Genomic DNA, 22638 nt, shown 5'->3' on the forward strand with positions numbered 1-22638 from the left:
CCGTGCGCAAGAACGCAACGTGAAAGGGGCCTGCACAATCCAACCATGGAGTTATATCAGTGCTGGAGCGTTATAAGAGGGGCTGATATCAGTGATATGATGTAATGTCTGGAGGTTATATCAGTACTGGAGCGTTATAAGAGGAGCTGATATCAGTGATATGATGTAATGTCTGGAGGTTATATCAGTACTGGAGCGTTATAAGAGGGGCTGATATCAGTGATATGATGTAATGTCTGGAGGTTATATCAGTACTGGAGCGTTATAAGAGGGGCTGATATCAGTCACATATGGTGTAATGTCTGGAGGTTATATCAGTACTGGAGCGTTATAAGAGGCTGATATCAGTCACATATGGTGTAATGTCTGGAGGTTATATCAGCACTGGAGCGTTATAAGAGGGGCCGATATCAGTCACATATGATGTAATGTCTGGGGGTTATATCAGTACTGGAGCGTTATAAGAGGGGCTGATATCAGTCACATATGGTGTAATGTCTGGAGGTTATATCAGTACTGGAGCGTTATAAGAGGGGCCGATATCAGTCACATATGATGTAATGTCTGGGGTTATATCAGTACAGGAGCGTTATAAGAGGGGCTGATATCAGTCACACATGGTGTAATGTCTGGGGATTATATCAGTACTGGAGCGTTATAAGAGGATGATATCAGTCACACATGGTGTAATGTCTGGGGGTTATATCAGTACTGGAGCGTTATAAGAGGGGCTGATATCAGTCACATATGATGTAATGTCTGGGGTTATATCAGTACAGGAGCGTTATAAGAGGGGCTGATATCAGTCACATATGGTGTAATGTCTGGAGGTTATATCAGTACTGGAGCATTATAAGAGGGGCTGATATCAGTCACATATGGTGTAATGTCTGGAGGTTATATCAGTACTGGAGTGTTATAAGAGGGGCTGATATCAGTCACATATGGTGTAATATCTGGGGTTATATCAGTACTGGAGCGTTATAAGAGGGGCTGATATCAGTCACATATGGTGTAATGTCTGGAGGTTATATCAGTACTGGAGTGTTATAAGAGGGGCTGATATCAGTCACATATGGTGTAATGTCTGGAGGTTATATCAGTACTGGAGTGTTATAAGAGGGGCTGATATCAGTCACATATGGTGTAATATCTGGGGTTATATCAGTACTGGAGCGTTATAAGAGGGGCTGATATCAGTCACATATGGTGTAATGTCTGGGGGTTATATCAGTACTGGAGTGTTATAAGAGGGGCTGATATCAGTCACATATGGTGTAATGTCTGGAGGTTATATCAGTACTGGAGCGTTATAAGAGGGGCTGATAAGAGTCACATATGGTGTAATGTCTGGAGGTTATATCAGTACTGGAGCGTTATAAGAGGGGCTGATATCAGTCACATATGATGTAATGTCTGGGGGTTATATCAGTACTGGAGCGTTATAAGAGGGGCTGATATCAGTCACATATGGTGTAATGTCTGGGGGTTATATCAGTACTGGAGCGTTATAAGAGGGGCTGATATCAGTCACATATGGTGTAATGTCTGGAGGTTATATCAGTACTGGAGCGTTATAAGAGGGGCTGATAAGAGTCACATATGGTGTAATGTCTGGAGGTTATATCAGTACTGGAGCGTTATAAGAGGGGCTGATATCAGTCACATATGATGTAATGTCTGGGGGTTATATCAGTACTGGAGCGTTATAAGAGGGGCTGATATCAGTCACATATGGTGTAATGTCTGGGGGTTATATCAGTACTGGAGCGTTATAAGAGGGGCTGATATCAGTCACATATGGTGTAATGTCTGGGGGTTATATCAGTACTGGAGCGTTATAAGAGGGGCTGATATCAGTCACATATGGTGTAATGTCTGGGGGTTATATCAGTACTGGAGCGTTATAAGAGGGGCTGATATCAGTCACATACGATGTAATGTCTGGGGGTTATATCAGTACTGGAGCGTTATAAGAGGGGCTGATATCAGTCACATACGGTGTAATGTCTGGGGGTTATATCAGTACTGGAGCGTTATAAGAGGGGCTGATATCAGTCACATACGGTGTAATGTCTGGGGGTTATATCAGTACTGGAGCGTTATAAGAGGGGCTGATATCAGTCACATACGGTGTAATGTCTGGGGGTTATATCAGTACTGGAGCGTTATAAGAGGGGCTGATATCAGTCACATACGGTGTAATGTCTGGAGGTTATATCAGTACTGGAGCGTTATAAGAGGGGCTGATATCAGTCACATATGGTGTAATGTCTGGGGGTTATATCACTACTGGAGCGTTATAAGAGGGGCCGATATCAGTCACATACGGTGTAATGTCTGGAGGTTATATCAGTACTGGAGCGTTATAAGAGGCTGATATCAGTCACATATGGTATAATGTCTGGGGTTATATCAGTACTGGAGAGTTATAAGAGGGGCTGATATCAGTCACATATGGTGTAATGTCTGGGGTTATATCAGTACTGGAGCGTTATAAGAGGGGCTGATATCAGTCACATATGGTGTAATGTCTGGGGTTATATCAGTACTGGAGCGTTATAAGAGGGGCTGATATCAGTCACATATGGTGTAATGTCTGGGGTTATATCAGTACTGGAGCGTTATAAGAGGCTGATATCAGTTACATATGGTGTAATGTCTGGAGGTTATATCAGTACTGGAGCGTTATAAGAAGCTGATATCAGTCACATATGGTGTAATGTCTGGAGGTTATATCAGTACTGGAGCGTTATAAGAGGGGCTGATATCAGTCACATATGGTGTAATGTCTGGGGGTTATATCAGTACTGGAGTGTTATAAGAGGGGCTGATATCAGTCACATATGGTGTAATGTCTGGAGGTTATATCAGTACTGGAGTGTTATAAGAGGGGCTGATATCAGTCACATATGGTGTAATGTCTGGAGGTTATATCAGTACTGGAGTGTTATAAGAGGGGCTGATATCAGTCACATATGGTGTAATGTCTGGGGGTTATATCAGCACTGGAGCGTTATAAGAGGGGCTGATATCAGTCACATATGATGTAATGTCTGGGGGTTATATCAGTACTGGAGCGTTATAAGAGGGGCTGATATCAGTCACATATGGTGTAATGTCTGGGGGTTATATCAGCACTGGAGCGTTATAAGAGGGGCTGATATCAGTCACATATGATGTAATGTCTGGGGGTTATATCAGCACTGGAGCGTTATAAGAGGCTGATATCAGTCACATATGGTGTAATGTCTGGGGGTTATATCAGTACTGGAGCGTTATAAGAGGGGCTGATATCAGTCACATATGGTGTAATGTCTGGAGGTTATATCAGTACTGGAGCGTTATAAGAGGGGCTGATATCAGTCACATATGGTGTAATGTCTGGGGGTTATATCAGTACTGGAGCGTTATAAGAGGGGCTGATATCAGTCACATATGGTGTAATGTCTGGGGTTATATCAGTGCTGGAGAGTTATAAGAGGGGCTGATATAAGTCACATATGGTGTAATGTCTGGGGATTATATCAGTACTGGAGCGTTATAAGAGGCTGATATCAGTCACATATAGTGTAATGTCTGGGGGTTATATCAGTACTGGAGCGTTATAAGAGGCTGATATCAGTCACATATGGTGTAATGTCTGGGGGTTATATCAGTACTGGAGCGTTATAAGAGAGGCTGATATCAGTCACATATGATGTAATGTCTGGAGGTTATAGCAGTACTGGAGCGTTATAAGAGGGGCTGATATCAGTCACATACGGTGTAATGTCTGGAGGTTATATCAGTACTGGAGCGTTATAAGAGAGGCTGATATCAGTCACATATGGTGTAATATCTGGGGGTTATATCAGTACTGGAGCGTTATAAGAGGGGCTGATATCAGTCACATATGGTGTAATGTCTGGGGGTTATATCAGTACTGGAGCGTTATATGAGGCTGATATCAGTCACATATGATGTAATGTCTGGAGGTTATATCAGTACTGGAGCGTTATAAGAGGCTGATATCAGTCACATATGGTGTAATATCTGGGGGTTATATCAGTACTGGAGCGTTATAAGAGGGGCTGATATCAGTCACATATGGTGTAATGTCTGGGGGTTATATCAGTACTGGAGCGTTATATGAGGCTGATATCAGTCACATATGATGTAATGTCTGGAGGTTATATCAGTACTGGAGCGTTATAAGAGGCTGATATCAGTCACATATGGTGTAATATCTGGGGGTTATATCAGTACTGGAGCGTTATAAGAGGCTGATATCAGTCACATATGGTATAATGTCTGGAGGTTATATCAGTACTGGAGCGTTATAAGAGGGGCTGATATCAGTCACATATGATGTAATGTCTGGAGGTTATATCAGTACTGGAGCGTTATAAGAGGGGCTGATATCAGTCACATACGGTGTAATGTCTGGAGGTTATATCAGTACTGGAGCGTTATAAGAGGCTGATATCAGTCACATATGGTGTAATGTCTGGAGGTTATATCAGTACTGGAGCGTTATAAGAGGCCGATATCAGTCACATATGGTGTAATGTCTGGAGGTTATATCAGTACTGGAGCGTTATAAGAGGCTGATATCAGTCACATATGGTGTAATATCTGGGGGTTATATCAGTACTGGAGCGTTATAAGAGGGGCCGACTTCACACTTGGTCTTGTCTGTCGATCACAATGTGTTTTTGTCTTTTTTCTTTGCACGCTTCAGCAGCGTCTCGTGGGTGTCGGAGGCCTCATTATGTCACATCCAGAGAACCAGCAGATTTTTCACATATGAAGTCGCAGTATTTTGCAGAGTGTGAACAGGGTCTTGCAGTTCAGGCACGGTGGATGTGATTGAAGGAGACCCCCGGCCTGCTGTGCGGTTTTTGTGTTTTTTCATATAGGCTTCTATGGGAGCATGAATAACATGTAAAAAGAAAAACCAAAAAACATCTAGTCCTAGTATTTCTGCAGTAGAAAAAAAAGTTTAAAAAGAAACAAAATAAAAAGCATCAAAAGGGCAATAAATAGAGCAGATGCAACTCCGGAAAAAAAAAATCAGAATTTTTGCAAGTGGGACCTTGGCCATTGTTTTGTGGACCGGGGATGAGCGGCCGATCACCGGGGACGTTTCTACCATCGTCGTCATCCACTGCATTTACCAGAAAGCTTATATTCCCGTCACAGTATGAACCTGGCTGACAACAGGGAGCAATAGTGTGGTGACGGTAATGGAGTCAGATGGCAGCCGCAGCGCCCGCCTCAGGCGCCATCACGTGGTCTCATTTTTAGTCTTCCTTTCCTGAATGGTTTTGTGACTTTTCGGTGTTACAGGTTCTTAAGATTTGTTTCCATAGCAAAAACCACTTTGCCCAAAAACCCGGGAAAGCCGCGTCAAATCATGGAACAGCAGGCGGTGAAGGCCCGGCCTGGCGGTGACAGCATAGCAGGTCTCCCCGGGGTGGTCCTACGGCCGCATGCAGCCCCCCAGCAGCCGGGACGACAGCTGCCACAGATCCGGGTCACTAACTCGTGTCAAGCTGCAGGTCAGCGGTTAACGTCTCCAATACATATCTAATAGAATCAATTTCATAGGGTTAACCCTTCCCTCGCAGGCAGCTGGAACAAGCGCTGGGACTTGGAGAGGATTCCTCCTCCCTCAGTGCTTCAAGGGTCAATGTAAATGTGCGGCCACGGCTGACTGCACCTCTGCGGGGCTCAGCTGGGCCCCAGGGTGCGAGGCCGATGCTCCAGAATAAATCTATAGGAATAGGAGACAAAAAGGAGGAGGAAGAGGAGGGAGAAGGTGGGCGCCATGTAGTATCAGCCGGGGCACGCGCTCGTTTATCAGTCTACAACCCCGTTGACTTCAGTAGGGACATGATGATCACATGTGGGGCATCAGAGCAGTACACAATGGCGGAGCAGTTCTTACCTCCTGTAAAGCCCCCGTATGACCCCGCACCTCGGTCAGGACTAAACTTTACATCTGAGACAAATGGCACCTGCAGCGACCGGAGCGCAGCTTGCAGTTGGCCGCTCAGTTCCGGCTTTGGCCGACGTGTGCACTTCACTTCCTGACATAGTGGGACACAGTGAAGCCTGGGCAGTGCCCGCCGCCTGGGGCCACAATGGACGCCGTCTTCCATACACAGAATTGGCGCAATCAACAAGTTTTTTCCTTTTCTGGAAGCAGCAGGAAGATATTAAAGTGGATTCCTGGCACGAGCTGCACAGAACAGCGAGGCCGACGCGTCCCGAGCCTGAGCCCCCAGCGATTCCCAACCCAAGTGTTATCACATGGAGCATTACCACCGCTGCCTCAGATGGGGGTCGCTGCCGCCAGCACCACGGGGTTAATCCACTGCCGAAGAGGAGGGCGGCGAGGGCCTCACTGCGCTCCCAGAATCCCGCAGAGGACGCATCATGCACTGGGTAAAGAAAAGAAAATATCGACTTCCAAAGCAAAAACGTAAAAAAAATCCCCAAAATAAATTACGATATTGTTAGACCCCTGATAAAGGAAGATCTGGGGGACGTCTGGAGTCTCTTCATTTATACTCAACATTGTAAACATTGAAGTTATATTACATGTGCTTCGCGGTTCTCCACGTTTTCTTCTTTTCCCTGCTTTTTACAAAAAAAAAAATAATATATATATAAAATCACAAAACCGCACGAGGAGGAGAAACGAGGACGACGTCTTCAGAGACAGAACCACAGTGGGGGTCGCCTGTACAGCTCCGCGCCGGGGCCCAGAAGCGTCCAGATCGGAGCCCGGAGGATGTAAACAAAAAAATAACAAAAATACGGGGGTCGTGGGCCGGCGAGTCCTCGGCTCCGCGTGACTTCATAGAGGAACATTAAAAATCAGCAGCAGGTACAGGGAGAAGAGAAAACGTACAGAGTGCTGCGGGGGAAGGGATCTGGCGTCTCCCCCCGTTAGTGCCGACTGGAAGGAACAAAGGAGGAGAAGATCTGGAAGCCACAAAGTCCCGGAAAGTCTCTAACTTTCAGTGTAAAGTTTTATTTGCTTCACTACGGATGAGAATGTCCGTCAGCTTCCAAATCTTCCTCTGTCACATTACAGACCCCGGCGAAGCCTCTGACTCCGGAAAATGGAGGCGCGAGGAGACCAGGTCTTGAGCGAGGCTGGAGCAATGGCCGTCCCTCACAAGTAGACGCGCCGGAGGTCCCCGGGTGACGTGATGGTGTTACACTGCGGGCACAGCTTCTTCGCTCCCTGCAACAGACACAGGACGTCAGGAAATAGCAATATGGCCGCCGTCCCAGGCCCCCAAATCCGTATATTGTGTAGTGACACAGCACCCGCCTCCACAAATACGCAGACGTCATAGTCAGGACACACTACGGGGGCTGCAGAGGCACAGATATTGGCTTACTACAAGCAAGACCCCCATTCATGTGTATGTATGGGGGTCTCCTGACATCAGTCGGTGTTACTGGATCGTTCTGTTCTGGGAGATGAGGAGACAGCAGAGCTGCTCCACCGACAGCACAGGGACCCCCGCCCAGCACGCATGTGTATGTGAAGACCCCCATTCATGTGTATGTATGGGGGTCTCCTGACAACAGTCGGTGTTACTGGATCGTTCTGTTCTGGGAGATGGAGACAGCAGAGCTGCTCCGACAGCACAGGGACCCCCGCCCAGCACGCATGCTGCTCCACCGACAGCACAGGGACCCCCGCCCAGCACGCATGTGTATGTGAAGACCCCCATTCATGTGTATGTATGGGGGTCTCCTGACGTCAGTTGGTGTTACCGGATCGTTCTGTTCTGGGAGATGAGGAGACAGCAGAGCTGCACCACAACAGCGCAGGGACCCCCGCCCAGCACGCATGTGAAGACCCCCATTCATGTGTATGTATGGGGGTCTCCTGACGTCAGTCAGCGTTACCGGATCGTTCTGTTCTGGGAGATGAGGAGACAGCAGAGCTGCTCCACCGACAGCGCAGGGACCCCCGCCCAGCACGCATGTGAAGACCCCCATTCATGTGTATGTATGGGGGTCTCCTAACGTCAGTCGGCATTACCGGATCGTTCTGTTCTGGGAGATGAGGAGACAGCAGAGCTGCTCCACCAACAGCACAGGGACCCCCACCCAGCACGCATGTGACGACCCCCATTCATGTGTATTTATGGGGGTCTCCTGACATCAGTCAGTGTTACCGGATCGTCATGTTCTGGGAGATGAGGAGACAGCAAAGCTGCTCCACCGACAGCGCAGGGACCCCCGCCCAGCACGCATGTGTATGTGAAGACCCCCATTCATGTGTATGTATGGGGGTCTCCTGACATCAGTCGGCGTTACCGAATCGTTCTGTTCTGGGAGATGAAGAGACAGCAGAGCTGCACCACAACAGCGCAGGGACCCCCGCCCAGCACGCATGTGAAGACCCCCATTCATGTGTATGTATGGGGGTCTCCTGACATCAGTCGGCGTTACCGGATCGTTCTGTTCTGGGAGATGAGGAGACAGCAGAGCTGCACCACAACAGCGCAGGGACCCCCGCCCAGCACGCATGTTAAGACCCCCATTCATGTGTATGTATGGGGGTCTCCTGACATCAGTCGGCGTTACCGGATCGTTATTTTCTGGGAGATGAGGATACAGCAGAGCTACTCCACCGACAGCACAGGGACCCCCCCCCAGCACGCATGTGAAGACCCCCATTCACGTGTATGTATGGGGGTCAACTGACAACAGTCGACGTTACCGGATCGTTATGTTCTGGGAGATGAGGAGACAGCAGAGCTGCTCCACCGACAGCACAGGGACCCCCGCCCAGCACGCATGTGAAGACCCCCATTCATGTGTATGTATGGGGGTCTCCTGACAACAGTCGGTGTTACTGGATCGTTATGTTCTGGAAGATGAGGAGACAGCAGAGTTGCTCCACCGACAGCGCAGGGACCCCCCCCCAGCACGCATGTGAAGACCCCCATTCATGTGTATGTATGGGGGTCTCCTGACATCAGTCGGCGTTACCGGATCGTTCTGTTCTGGGAGATGAGGAGACAGCAGAGCTGCTCCACCGACAGCGCAGGGACCCCCGCCCAGCACGCATGTGTATGTGAAGACCACCATTCACGTGTATGTATGGGGGTCTCCTGACAACAGTCGGTGTTACTGGATCGTTATGTTCTGGAAGATGAGGAGACAGCAGAGTTGCTCCACCGACAGCGCAGGGACCCCCGCCCAGCACGCATGTGTATGTGAAGACCCCAGCGATCACCAGAACGAGGTACTGTGCCAGAGCGGCATGTGCCCCATTCTGATGGTCAGTGGTCGGACCCCCAGGTGGACACTTAGCTGCTTGTGCCCATAATACCCCAGTAAGGACTGTGACCACCATCCTCCGAGAGGCTCGGATTCGGCCTGTGTCCCCAGCTTTGTCCTGATCTGTACCCCGAGCGCTCTCGTGCCGCTCTCTAACCTCTCGCACCTGCCCCTCTAGACCGTTTTTATTTGCGGGCCGAGATCTTGGCTCCTTTTATCCGCTTTCCTTCTGCACGCGATTCCGCGCCGCCCCTTCAAGCCTATTAAATCTTAAATTGTTTATTGCGAGATGGAAAAGTCGCGGGGGCGCAGGAAATCCCGCGGATGTGAGCGCAATCGTCAGGCGGGACCGTCCTGCTGCTCGCCATTAATTACCGTATTTTCCTAGGGTTTTATTATACAAGCTTTTCACTTTCATGTGTGAAACGGGGGCGGGACGCGACTCGCAGGATCCGCCACACGCGAGGATACAGCTGCAGCCCTTAAACCAGCGCAAATATGTGGGTGACCTGGTGGGAAGGGGGCCGGAGAGATTGGGGGAGTCGCTGGGAGGGGAAAGGGCAGACTTAACGAGATTACACACATCGACTTTGATCAAGACACAAAGCAGCAAGGCGTTCCAGGCTTTTTACGGCCGTCTTCAGGCTACGTTTTAATGGCTACATTAGGAGGCGGCTATTTCAGGCAAGGACGACTGGTTTCATAAATTGAGGGTCTGAGAGGTGGGGGGCGCCGGGTGGAACACGAGAGCACGCTTATTAATCGCTTCCCAGCACCACGGCCTCGCTGAGCCGTCCTTCCCCCGGCCGGGAGCTCATATTCAGGGCTGCCACATATCAGGCCGCGGCTGGCTACAGAAACGCTGCTGACAATCTGCGCTCTGCCCACCAGCCTGATCGTCTGCAGGGGGAACGATCCTGCAAACAACAGGTAACTCACGTACAGCAAACGCTCTGAAGACTAGGAAGCAGGACAGAGACCGCGAGAAGGAGGACGCTGCCGTGTAACTGCATACTACAATCACACCACTGGGGGGCAGAAAAGAGCACACAGGCCGGCGAGGGGAGAGCGTGGAAAGAAGGGAGGAGAGCGCCGACGGAGGGGAGGAGAGCGACAGAGGGGAGGAGAGCGCAGAAAGAGGGGAGGAGAGCGCAGAAAGAGGGGAGGAGAGCGCAGAAAGAGGGGAAGGCCGACGGAGGGGAGGAGAGCGCAGAAAGAGGGGAGGGCCGACGGAGGGAAGGAGCGCCAACAGAGAGGAGGAGGAGAGCGCCGACGGAGGGGAGGAGGAGAGCGTTGCAAGAGGGGAGGAGAGCGTCGAAAGAGGGGAGGAGGAGAGCATTGATAGAGGGGAGGAGGAGAGCGTCGAAAAAGGGGAGGAGGAGAGCGCCTAACGAGGGGAGGACAAGAGTGTCGAAAGTGGGGAGGGGAGCACTGAGGGGGAGGAGAGTGCCAATAGAGGGGAGGAGGAGAGCGCCAACATAGGGGAGGACAAGAGAGTGGAAAGTGGGGAGGAGAGCGTCGAGGGAGGGGAGGGAGCAGGTTGCTGGTCCAGGACCCGTTGGACAGTTTACCTTCTATATGATGGAAAAGTCCTTGAAGCCTCAGTGACACCAGCAGCACCTGAGCCAAGAAGCGCTGCATGCAAACTATGAAACCACCAGAGTAATGGTGGATGAGGAATGTTTTGCAGAGGAGACCGGCAGCGGGAGCATAATCTACCCCAGGAGTCGCTGCTCTTATAAACGAGGTCAGAGATGTTCTCTGACTAGAAGTAAAGACCCCCGTCTGCTGTTTACTCCATAGTGGCCCCCCGCCTTACCAGAGTGCGCAGCCAGCATTCCTCGCAGTGCACGTGCCAGCACTGAATGGACGTCAGGGGCATCGTGTACGAGTCCTGCGAGGAGAGGAGAGTAAGTGCACAAATGGTCACCGCCGCACATCAGCCTTTAGGAGGCAGCAAGAAGCTAAGACATCTGAATATGGACCGGTCAGGAGGGTCTTGACCAAAACTCATCAGGCTCGTAGGCAGAGCTTGGGGCCGCACAGCCCGGGGCAGCACAGCCTGGGGCCGCACAGTTCGGGGCAGCACAGCTCGGGGCCGCACAGCCCGGGGCCGCATAGCCCGGGGCCGCCTGTACAGCTCGGGGCCGCACAGCTCGGGGCAGCACAGCCCGGGGCCGCACAGCTCGGGGCAGCACAGCCCGGGGCCGCACAGCTCGGGGCAGCACAGCCCGGGGCCGCACAGCCCGGGGCAGCACAGCTCGGGGCAGCACAGCCCGGGGCCGCACAGCCCGGGGCAGCACAGCCCGGGGCCGCACAGCTCGGGGCAGCACAGCTCGGGGCCGCACAGCTCGGGGCAGCACAGCTCGGGGCCGCACAGCTCGGGGCAGCACAGCTCGGGGCCGCACAGCCCGGGGCTGCACAGCCCGGGGCTGCACAGCCCGGGGCCGCACAGCCCAGGGCCGCACTTTTCACACAAAACATGGATGTTGGAGCCCCCCTAAGGAGGGGTACAAACCACTAACCTAAGAGCCGATGGAAGAGCACCAGGAGCAAGCATTGAACCCCATTACTGTAAGACACAGCCGCACTATGGAAAATACTTCTCAAAGCCACTTGACTTTGATAACGACATCACCCACGAGACGGTGCAGCAATTATAATCAGCTAGTTAAAAACACGAACACCCGGCCGCATCATCTAGCCGCACCCTTATTCAGTGAGAAATCGACTGACGGCGCTTCCACCGGACCCCAGAAGCCGCCGGTGACCCCCACAGCCATGGCGGACTCACCATACAGATGAGGCATTTGTAGCGGTCCCCTCGGGAGAGTTGTCTTTCCAGTTCCCGGATTCGCGCCTTTAACGCTTCAAACGTCGTCACTGCCGATTGTTCTGTGATCCTGAAAGAGAAAAAAACAAAGCGGATTGTAAGCGCTGCATTCATTCATTGACATTCCTCCCATCTAGCAGAGGTAGAAGCCGGCCGTCTGCACCGGGACAGTCATGGCTGCTGCGCACTGCCGCGACCACGGAGCCAACATTCACCCAACATGCGGGAGCGGCACAGACGCCATGTAATAGGATTATTGCAGGATCCGGGCACAATGATCTTCTTGCTGGAGGAGAACGTCTAATACAAAAGGCAATCAATAGCCGGACTGCGGATCAAGCCGCTAGTTAGCTGGAAAATTAACGCGCTGCTCGCTGCGTCACGCTGCAGGGAGCCGGCACAAATCAATGGCGCGGTATTGATTTAGTTATTATCACTTCATACGCTCGCAGACATTGTTAAATATCCATTTATTAACAAGAGCCGGAGCCGCGAGCGAGGATTCCTCAGATCCGGGGCCTTCATCTGCTGCTAATCAAAAGAGCGCCGAGACCCCGACAAGGCGAGGCTCTACACGGCCGCAACCGCTCACCCCCCGCTGCCTGCAAACTAGGCGAAAAGCCTGCGCCGGCCGCACTGGGGCCTGCCGGGACGATCACAGGAAGAACGCACCGGATGGGGGGGTGCAAAATGTTCTCCCATCACTGCAATGGTTAACCCGAAACCTCAACCTGACAACCAAAAATACACAGATCCCGGTATATTACAGCCCCTCCTCCGCTCTGTCACCACTGTATACAGCGCCAGCTATTACTGCTGACAACCCGCCATATATGAAGTGTGAGAGGTTGTCAGCCCCGCCCCCTGGTGACATCACAATGAGACCACACCCCTTATACCCCAGCTATTACCGCTGACAACCTGCCATATATGAAGTGTGAGAGGTTGTCAGCCCAGCCCCCTGGTGACATCACAATGAGACCACACCCCTTATACCCCAGCCCTTATACCCCAGCTATTACCGCTGACAACCTGCCATATATGAAGTGTGAGAGGTTGTCAGCCCCGCCCCCTGGTGACATCACAATGAGACCACACCCCTTATCCCCCAGCTATTACCGCTGACAACCTGCATTATCTGAAGTGTGAGAGGTTGTCAGCCCAGCCCCCTGGTGATGACATCACAATGAGACCACACCCCTTATACCCCAGCTATTACCGCTGACAACCTGCATTATCTGAAGTGTGAGAGGTTGTCAGCCCCGCCCCCTGGTGATGACATCACAATGACACCACACCCCTTATACCCCAGATATTACCGCTGACAACCTGCCATATATGAAGTGTGAGAGGTTGTCAGCCCCGCCCCCTGGTGACATCACAATGAGACCACACCCCTTATACCCCAGCTATTACCGCTGACAACCTGCATTATCTGAAGTGTGAGAGGTTGTCAGCCCCGCCCCCTGGTGATGACATCACAATGACACCACACCCCTTATACCCCAGATATTACCGCTGACAACCTGCCATATATGAAGTGTGAGAGGTTGTCAGCCCCGCCCCCTGGTGACATCACATAATGAGACCACACCCCTTATACCCCAGCTATTACTGCTGACAACCTTCTTGTATATAATGAGAGGTTGTCAGCCCCGCCCCCTGGTGATGACATCACTGAACAGAGTAATTACAATGTAACATTTTCATTGCTGCTTTTTTTAAACAAAAAAACAAGAAACACAAACCCCAGGAACAAGACTCCACCTTTTAGGAAATAAACCGATGGGGACGGTGCGCTTGTGGAGACGTTTATACTTCAGAGTCGCACTAAAAATTTCATGTATTTTAATAAAACCTGGTACGTGGCAGGACACATAATCCCACATTCATCACGGCGTCAGATCACAGGATCCCACGGCCTCCGTCCTCGGTGCCGGCAGCCTCCCGCCTGACCCTGGCGCTCCGGCTCCTCCGCCGCTCGTTTATCAGAAGTTTACTTATAGCCACAGCTTTGTTGCTCAAAATTAAATTGAGCAATCTCTGCGCAGTCCCCAAGGAGCGCTCCAAGGCGCTCTGTTAATTAAATTATCTCTGAATTTGCAGGAGCAGAATCTTAATTGACTCTGGTTTGTGTGAGTGGCGAGATCACACAAGGACTGGAGAGGATGCGGATCATCCCGGTGCTGGAGAACGCTCTCTTGGCGGGGAGCAGACTCCTGTGGCCTCGCAGGCACCTCCAGCCCAAAGCACAAAAATAAAGAACCAGACAAAGATACAGAACCATGCCCTCTACATCCCCGAGCTGGAGAACGCTCTCAGGGTTAGAGCAGACGCCTGTGGTATCGCAGGCACCTCCAGCACAAAGATACAGAACCAGACAAATAAACAACCATGCCCTCTACATCCCGGCGCTGGAGAACGCTCTCTTGGCGGGGGAGCAGACTCCTGTGGCCTCGCAGGCACCTCCAGCCCAAAGCACAAAGATACAGAACCAGACAAATAGACGACCATGCCCTATACATCCCCATGCTGGAGAACGCTCTCAGGGGTAGAGCAGACGCCTGTGGCATCGCAGGGCACCTCCAGCCCACAGCACAAAGATACAGAACCAGACAAATAGACGACCATGCCCTCTACATCCTGGCGCTGGAGAACGCACTCGGGGCAGAGCAGACGTCTGTGGCATCGCAGGCACCTCCAGCACAAAGATACAGAACCAGACAAATACACAACTGTGCCCTATACATCTCCGAGCTGACACCACACTGGAGGCTTCATGCTTGATCTGGGATTACCATAATAACAACAACAGGCTAACGCCACTTCATGTCATGTGACCTACAATCAGTCAGTTTAATAATGTTACCGTGGCAGCCTCCGAGCAAGCACAATATGCTCATATTACACATTTGTAAAGGGCAGTTTTCACACAATTTGCCTCCATCTTCCTGTTCTGCTTCATCACATACCCACAGAAAATGTCCAAGTAAGTCCAGGCATAGAAACTGCATCTGCACGTAGACCTGTTCATAGGGCCCATGGGTTTGTTACAATGTATCAGCACAAAGTAGCTGGTAGCCGACAATGACACACTGTAACAAAGCACCAGCTGTGTGAGCAAGTGAATTATGTCGTTGCAGAGCTGGCGGATAACGGGACGTGACATCTCTCCCCAGACGAGTGCTCGTCATCGCCAGCCTCCCCGGTAATTATCTCAGGGGCGGCGAGTGAATAGGGCCGAGGTGGCAGGTTTGGCAGAGGTCGCGACTATCAGCACCGCAGGACACAGCTTCCTCCTAACCCAAAGCAATATTGGTGCCACGAGAGGCGACGACAGGGCTGGCAGCCGAGGCTGGAAACAGCATAAAGCTGCTCCTCAGAGAACGAGCCTGATCACCTGGAAAATCCACAACCCGCCCATGACAGCGGCCCGGGATACGGGGCAGAAGACAGACACCCACGAGACCTGCACATCATTTACTGCAGCACCAGTGACACGGCTGCCAACGAGCAAAGCTGCAGGGTAAAGCAGCAGCAGAGGGCAGCGAGGAGTGGTGCTCTAGTCTGCAGCTACTGACCACACAGGATTTATATTCCTGACACACTGTCACGCCACCATAGGCTCGCTCACAGCAGGACGAGCCGCAATTACCGCATCACGACCTGTAGAGATGGCAGCTGCCGTATGCTTGGTGTGGCGGGTACATGAGCGGGCGCGATATTCACTGATCCTCTACAATGGGGCGACGTCTGGGGCTGGGACTTGTGTCCTCACCTGTAACCGTCAGTCGCAGCTCAGTTTGGCTCGAGGCCCCGAGAATCCCGGCTGCCAAATCACCACAAATGCTCAGCGCGTGCCGTGAATTAATGAAGCCCAGAACACGGGCGTCTGACTGCAGCGACAGACGCCTGAGCGGTTACCCATCCGGACCACGAGGGTCAAGGCCCACCCAGGAGCAAAGCTGCTCCACAAACGGCCTCTACAGATCATCCGCTCCTGGACAGCCCCTTTATGTCCCCAACCTGATGATGAATAAAGGCGTACTTTCCTCCATCATCGCTGTCCCCAACGTGACACTGCCATTAGTGGCCGCTGATCGGCTGCAGCCTACAGAGCAGATGTCTATCCTGACGGAACTGTGCAGGCTGCAGCCAATCAGCGGCCACTAATGGCAATGTCACAAGGTTGTCATGGACAAAGCGCTCAGAACAGCCCGGCCTTCACTTTTATTCAGCTTGTCGGGGACATTCATAAGAGTGGGCAACCCCTATAATCCCCCCAGGTCCGTGCTACACTGGTTGCCATGGGTCTGCGCTGACGTCTTCCACGCTCACATGATCTGCCGCCAATCACCGGCCCAGAAAACGACAAGTCACAAGTAATCGCCAACCAGCGGAGACAACTGGACCGGAGGGGATGTCGCTCAGGGTGATAGGTTTTATCCTAGTGGTTATGCTGCTGCCCCCTCAGTGCCGCAGACGCCCCCCCTCTGTGCCGCGGACGTCCCCCCTCTGTGCCGCGGACTGTGCGCGACTACCCTCCTTCCGATACATCAAGTTACAGAGCGAATCGTCGGACCAGGAGGAAAGTTACAGAGAAGCTGCAGCAGTAACTGAGAATAACACCAGGACGCGGGGCATTGTCACAGGGTCTGCAACCGGCGGCGCAGGCCCCTCTCTCGGAGCATCGCGCTCTCCTTCCACCTGATTAATGATCTTATCGTGGTGATGGATGACCCTCCCCAGCAGATTAGAGTCTCCTGTTCCACCCACCGTCCTCCGCTCCCTCCTCGGCCACTTCTGGAGCTCCTCCGCACCAGCGCTGGAAATATTACAGAATTATTAAATAAACATTGGCGCGTCATGTCTCTTCCTATAGCGCCGCTCGCCCGCTCCGCGTCCTGTTTGCTTTCACGCTGACACCAAACAGCTGGAGTGATTCATGGGGAGGCTGGCAGAGACATTTCGTGTCATATATCATGCCGGGAAGAGACGTTCCCTGCCCTGACGGAGATAAAGTGATCGACCGCGACCGGCTGGAATGAATTTATGACAACACAAAATTGAGGAAAACAAATGGGAGGTGACCCGGTGGGCTCGTCACCCGCAGCGCTTCCCGGGCTTGGCGGCAAAAATAGCACAGGAAAAATTGAACATTGACGTTTTGGATTAAGTTGCCGGCCCTGTAACCTCAGAGCTGGCGCTCTCCAACCTATGGCTCATCAGCTGTGCAAAACTACAACTCCCAGCATGCCAATGCCTTAAAGTGAGGGAAACAAAGCCCTAGTAAAATGCAGGTAGCTGAGAAATTAAAGGGAGTGTCATCAGAGACAAAATCTAAAGTCTGCATCAGGCTGAACTTAGAGGTGTTATCAGTCATTGTACAGGAGGAGGAGGTGAGCTGTGACATCATCTATTGTGAATGGTGGATCCTGTGTTATCTACTGTATATAGAGGTGTTATCAGTCATTGTACAGGAGGAGGAGGTGAGCTGTGACATCATCTATTGTGAATGGTGGATCCTGTGTTATCTACTGTATATAGAGATGTAATCAGTCATTGTACAGGAGGAGGAGGTGAGCTGTGACACCATCTATTGTGAATGGTGGATCCTGTGTTATGTACTGTATATAGAGGTGTTATCAGTCATTGTACAGGAGGAGGAGGTGAGCTGTGACATCATCTATTGTGAATGGTGGATCCTGTGTTATCTACTGTATATAGAGGTGTTATCAGTCATTGTACAGGAGGAGGAGGTGAGCTGTGACATCATCTATTGTGAATGGTGGATCCTGTGTTATCTACTGTATATAGAGGTGTTATCAGTCATTGTACAGGAGGAGGAGGTGAGCTGTGACATCATCTATTGTGAATGGTGGATCCTGTGTTATCTACTGTATATAGAGATGTAATCAGTCATTGTACAGGAGGAGGAGGTGAGCTGTGACACCATCTATTGTGAATGGTGGATCCTGTGTTATCTACTGTACATAGAGGTGTTATCAGTCATTGTACAGGAGGAGGAGGTGAGCTGTGACATCTATTGTGAATGGTGGATCCTGTGTTATCTACTGTATATAGAGGTGTTATCAGCCATTGTACTGGAGGAGGTGGTGAGCTGTGACATCATCTATTGTGAATGGTGGATCCTGTGTTATCTACTGTATATAGAGGTGTTATCAGTCATTGTACAGGAGGAGGAGGTGAGCTGTGACATCACCTATTGTAAATGGTGGATCCTGTGTTATCTGCTGTATATAGAGGTGATATCAGTCATTGTACAGGAGGAGGTGGTGAGCTGTGACATCACCTATTGTGAATGGTGGATCCTGTGTTATCTACTGTATATAGAGGTGTTATCAGTCATTGTACAGGAGGAGGAGGTGAGCTGTGACACCATCTATTGTGAATGGTGGATCCTGTATTATCTACTGTATATAGAGGTGATATCAGTCATTGTACAGTACAGGAGGAGGAGGTGAGCTGTGACATCTATTGTGAATGGTGGATCCTGTGTTATCTACTGTATATAGAGGTGTTATCAGTCATTGTACAGGAGGAGGTGAGCTGTGACACCATCTATTGTGAATGGTGGATCCTGTATTATCTACTGTATATAGAGGTGTTATCAGTCATTGTACAGGAGGAGGTGAGCTGTGACACCATCTATTGTGAATGGTGGATCCTGTATTATCTACTGTATATAGAGGTGTTATCAGTCATTGTACAGGAGGAGGTGAGCTGTGACATCACCTATTGTGAATGGTGGATCCTGTATTATCTACTGTATATAGAGGTGTTATCAGTCATTGTACAGGAGGAGGAGGTGAGCTGTGACATCACCTATTGTAAATGGTGGATCGTGTGTTATCTGCTGTATATAGAGGTGATATCAGTCATTGTACAGGAGGAGGTGGTGAGCTGTGACATCACCTATTGTGAATGGTGGATCCTGTGTTATCTACTGTATATAGAGGTGTTATCAGCCATTGTACTGGAGGAGGAGGTGAGCTGTGACATCATCTATTGTGAATGGTGGATCCTGTGTTATCTACTGTATATAGAGGTGTTATCAGTCATTGTACAGGAGGAGGAGGTGAGCTGTGACATCAGCTATTGTGAATGGTGGATCCTGTGTTATCTACTGTATATAGAGGTGTTATCAGTCATTGTACAGGAGGAGGAGGTGAGCTGTGACATCAGCTATTGTGAATGGTGGATCCTGTGTTATCTACTGTATATAGAGGTGTTATCAGTCTTTGTACAGGAGGAGGAGGTGAGCTGTGACATCAGCTATTGTGAATGGTGGATCCTGTGTTATCTACTGTATATAGAGGTGTTATCAGTCTTTGTACAGGAGGAGGAGGTGAGCTGTGACATCACCTATTGTGTATGGTGGATCCTGTGTTGTCTACTGTATATAGAGGTGTTATCAGTCATTGTACAGTACAGGAGGAGGAGGTGAGCTGTGACATCTATTGTGAATGGTGGATCCTGTGTTATCTACTGTATATAGAGGTGTTATCAGTCATTGTACAGGAGGAGGTGAGCTGTGACACCATCTATTGTGAATGGTGGATCCTGTATTATCTACTGTATATAGAGGTGTTATCAGTCATTGTACAGGAGGAGGAGGTGAGCTGTGACATCACCTATTGTGAATGGTGGATCCTGTGTAATCTACTGTATATAGAGGTGTTACCAGTCATTGTACAGGAGGAGGAGGAGGTGAGCTGTGACATCATCTATTGTAATTGTTGGATCCTGTGTTATCTACTGTATATAGAGGTGTTATCAGTCATTGTACAGGAGGAGGTGGTGAGCTGTGACATCATCTATTGTGAATGGTGGATCCTGTGTTATCTACTGTATATAGAGGTGTTATCAGTCATTGTACAGGAGGAGGAGGTGAGCTGTGACATCACGTATTGTGAATGGTGGATCCTGTGTTATCTACTGTATATAGAGGTGTTATCAGTCATTGTACAGAAGGAGGAGGAGGTGAGCTGTGACATCACCTATTGTGAATGGTGGATCCTGTGTTATCTACTGTATATAGAGGTGTTATCAGTCATTGTACAGGAGGAGGAGGTGAGCTGTGACATCACCTATTGTAAATGGTGGATCCTGTGTTATCTGCTGTATATAGAGGTGATATCAGTCATTGTACAGGAGGAGGTGGTGAGCTGTGACATCACCTATTGTGAATGGTGGATCCTGTGTAATCTACTGTATATAGAGGTGTTACCAGTCATTGTACAGGAGGAGGAGGTGAGCTGTGACATCATCTATTGTAATTGTTGGATCCTGTGTTATCTACTGTATATAGAGGTGTTATCAGTCATTGTACAGGAGGAGGAGGTGAGCTGTGACATCATCTATTGTGAATGGTGGATCCTGTGTTATCTACTGTATATAGAGGTGTTATCAGTCATTGTACAGGAGGAGGAGGTGAGCTGTGACATCACGTATTGTGAATGGTGGATCCTGTGTAATCTACTGTATATAGAGGTGTTATCAGTCATTGTACAGAAGGAGGAGGAGGTGAGCTGTGACATCACCTATTGTGAATGGTGGATCCGGTGTAATCTCATTCAATGTAATCCTTTCTGATGATTATGAAACTGCAGCAAACTCTTCTTGTATGAATCTAAAACTGTGCCAGTGATCAATGTGACAATTACTCTGTTCTTAAATAATGTACAAAACCGGATGTGAAGTGTTATTCCTTATCTGATGGAGAACTTTCCTGACAGATGAAGGACAATTAATGCCGAGCACAAGACGGCTCCTTGTAGGTCCAAGATGCAGAATGTCTGGAAGATTTTCACAATGAGATGATCGCTCAAGGAGAGCGAAGGTGCCATGACACCGGTGATGAAGCTCGGCTTATCCAACAGATTTGTTTTGGTAAATGTTAATCGGGAGGCAAAACACAAAGCGATCAATAACTGTGTTTTTTTTTTTTTAAAGAAAAAATAGAAAAGTCCAAGTTATGAAAAATGAAGCTTCTCAGGGCCCGACCTAAAGAGCTCCAGGCCTCAGCCGCCCTCAGCGCCAAACAAGAAAAATGAAACCAATTTAGCTCCAGATTAAGAAACAGAAACTGGAGATGAATCAATTTAGGCTGCGGGGCCGGGTCGCCATATATCACGGCTCAGCGCCGGAGCAGTTAGCGAGCAGATGGTGCACGCTCCCCCCGCACGCACTTTCCTTCTCAATACACATCAGGCTGCAGCTCTGTGATCAATTCATTTCCCCGACACACTGGCACAGATACACCTGGGGCAATATGTCCGACCGGCAGGAGCACCGAGGATGGGACTATTTATTACAGGAAAATCCAGTCTTCTAAGGATAGTAATAAGAGTCTCTCGCGGGACGGAGGACGGATGACTGGAGCTGCTGCCGGGACAGGTGATAAATGGGGGGACAGCGGCCCTCGCTGTATATCAAGTGGTAAACTGGAAGGAGCAGCGATTTCCTCTGGATGCTCAGCGCCCGCACAATCTGTAAGATTAGGACCACCAGAGCAATGAGAGGGGCCACAGACGAGGGTCACTATCCCCATCACACCGGTGCTCACTGGTTCCCAGTAACATCCATCCCTTACACTGCAGCAACGTAAAGGAGTCGTGCGCTTGTCCCCTATCCCCAGAGACATCCCCTTTACCCCCGAGGGTGGTTGGCACGTTAATGACCGGGCCAATTTTTACAATTCTGACCACTGTCCCTTTATGAGGTTATAACTCTGGAGCTTCAACGGATCCCGGTGATTCTGACAATGTTTTCTCGTGACATATTGTACTTCATGATAGTGGTAACATTTCTTTGATATTATTTGCGAAAAGAACAGAAATTTAGCGAAAAGTTTGAAAATTTCGCAGTTTTCCAACTTTGAATTTTTATGCCCTTAAATCACAGAGATATGTCACACAAAATACGTAATAAGTAACATTTCCCACATGTCGACTTTACAAGGGAAGGAGCGCCGTTTGACTTTTCAACGCAAAATTGTCTGGAATTGAGATGGGACGCCATGTCACGGTTGGAGAGCCCCTAATGTGCCTAAACATTGAAACCCCCCACAAGTGACACCATTTTGGAAAGTAGACCCCTTAAGTAACTTATCTAGATGTGTGGTGAAAACTTTGAACCCCCAAGTGTTTCACTACAGTTTATAAAGCAGAGCCGTGAAAATAAAAAATCTTTTTTTTCCCCACAAAAATCATTTTTTAGCCCCCAAACTTTTAATTTAACAAGAGAAATTGGACCCCAAAAGTTGTTGTCCAATGTGTCCTGAGTACGATGATACCCCATATGTTGGGGTAAACCCCTGTTTGGGCGCACGGGAGAGCTCGGAAGGGAAGAAGCGCCGTTTTACTTTTTCAACGCAGATTTGGCTGGAATTGAGATCAGACGCCATGTCGCGTTTGGAGAGCCCCTGATGTGCCTAAACAGTGGAAACCCCCCAATTATAACTGAAACCCTAATCCAAACAC

The 22638-nt window shown here is 49.9% G+C and overlaps 1 protein-coding gene across 3 annotated transcripts in view; it reads right to left on the bottom strand.

The window, feature by feature from the left end:
* Positions 1 to 4571: 4571 nt before the first annotated feature.
* RNF220 (ring finger protein 220) overlaps positions 4572 to 22638 on the bottom strand; it is a 347897-nt gene continuing 329830 nt past the window's right edge. The window contains exons 12-14 of one of the 3 annotated variants that reach the window (XM_069735841.1): positions 12095 to 12203; positions 11120 to 11194; positions 4572 to 7240 (exon numbers count right to left, since the gene is read on the bottom strand). In XM_069735841.1, coding sequence (XP_069591942.1) covers positions 7169 to 7240; positions 11120 to 11194; positions 12095 to 12203 — 256 coding nt within the window. In that variant the 3' untranslated portion in view covers positions 4572 to 7168. The remainder of the gene's footprint in view (positions 7241 to 11119; positions 11195 to 12094; positions 12204 to 22638) is intronic. The other 2 variants (XM_069735840.1, XM_069735842.1) reach the window with 2 other exon arrangements.

Source organism: Ranitomeya imitator, chromosome 8 (genome assembly GCF_032444005.1).
Source record: "Ranitomeya imitator isolate aRanImi1 chromosome 8, aRanImi1.pri, whole genome shotgun sequence".
In the NCBI taxonomy this organism is placed as follows: domain Eukaryota; kingdom Metazoa; phylum Chordata; class Amphibia; order Anura; family Dendrobatidae; genus Ranitomeya; species Ranitomeya imitator.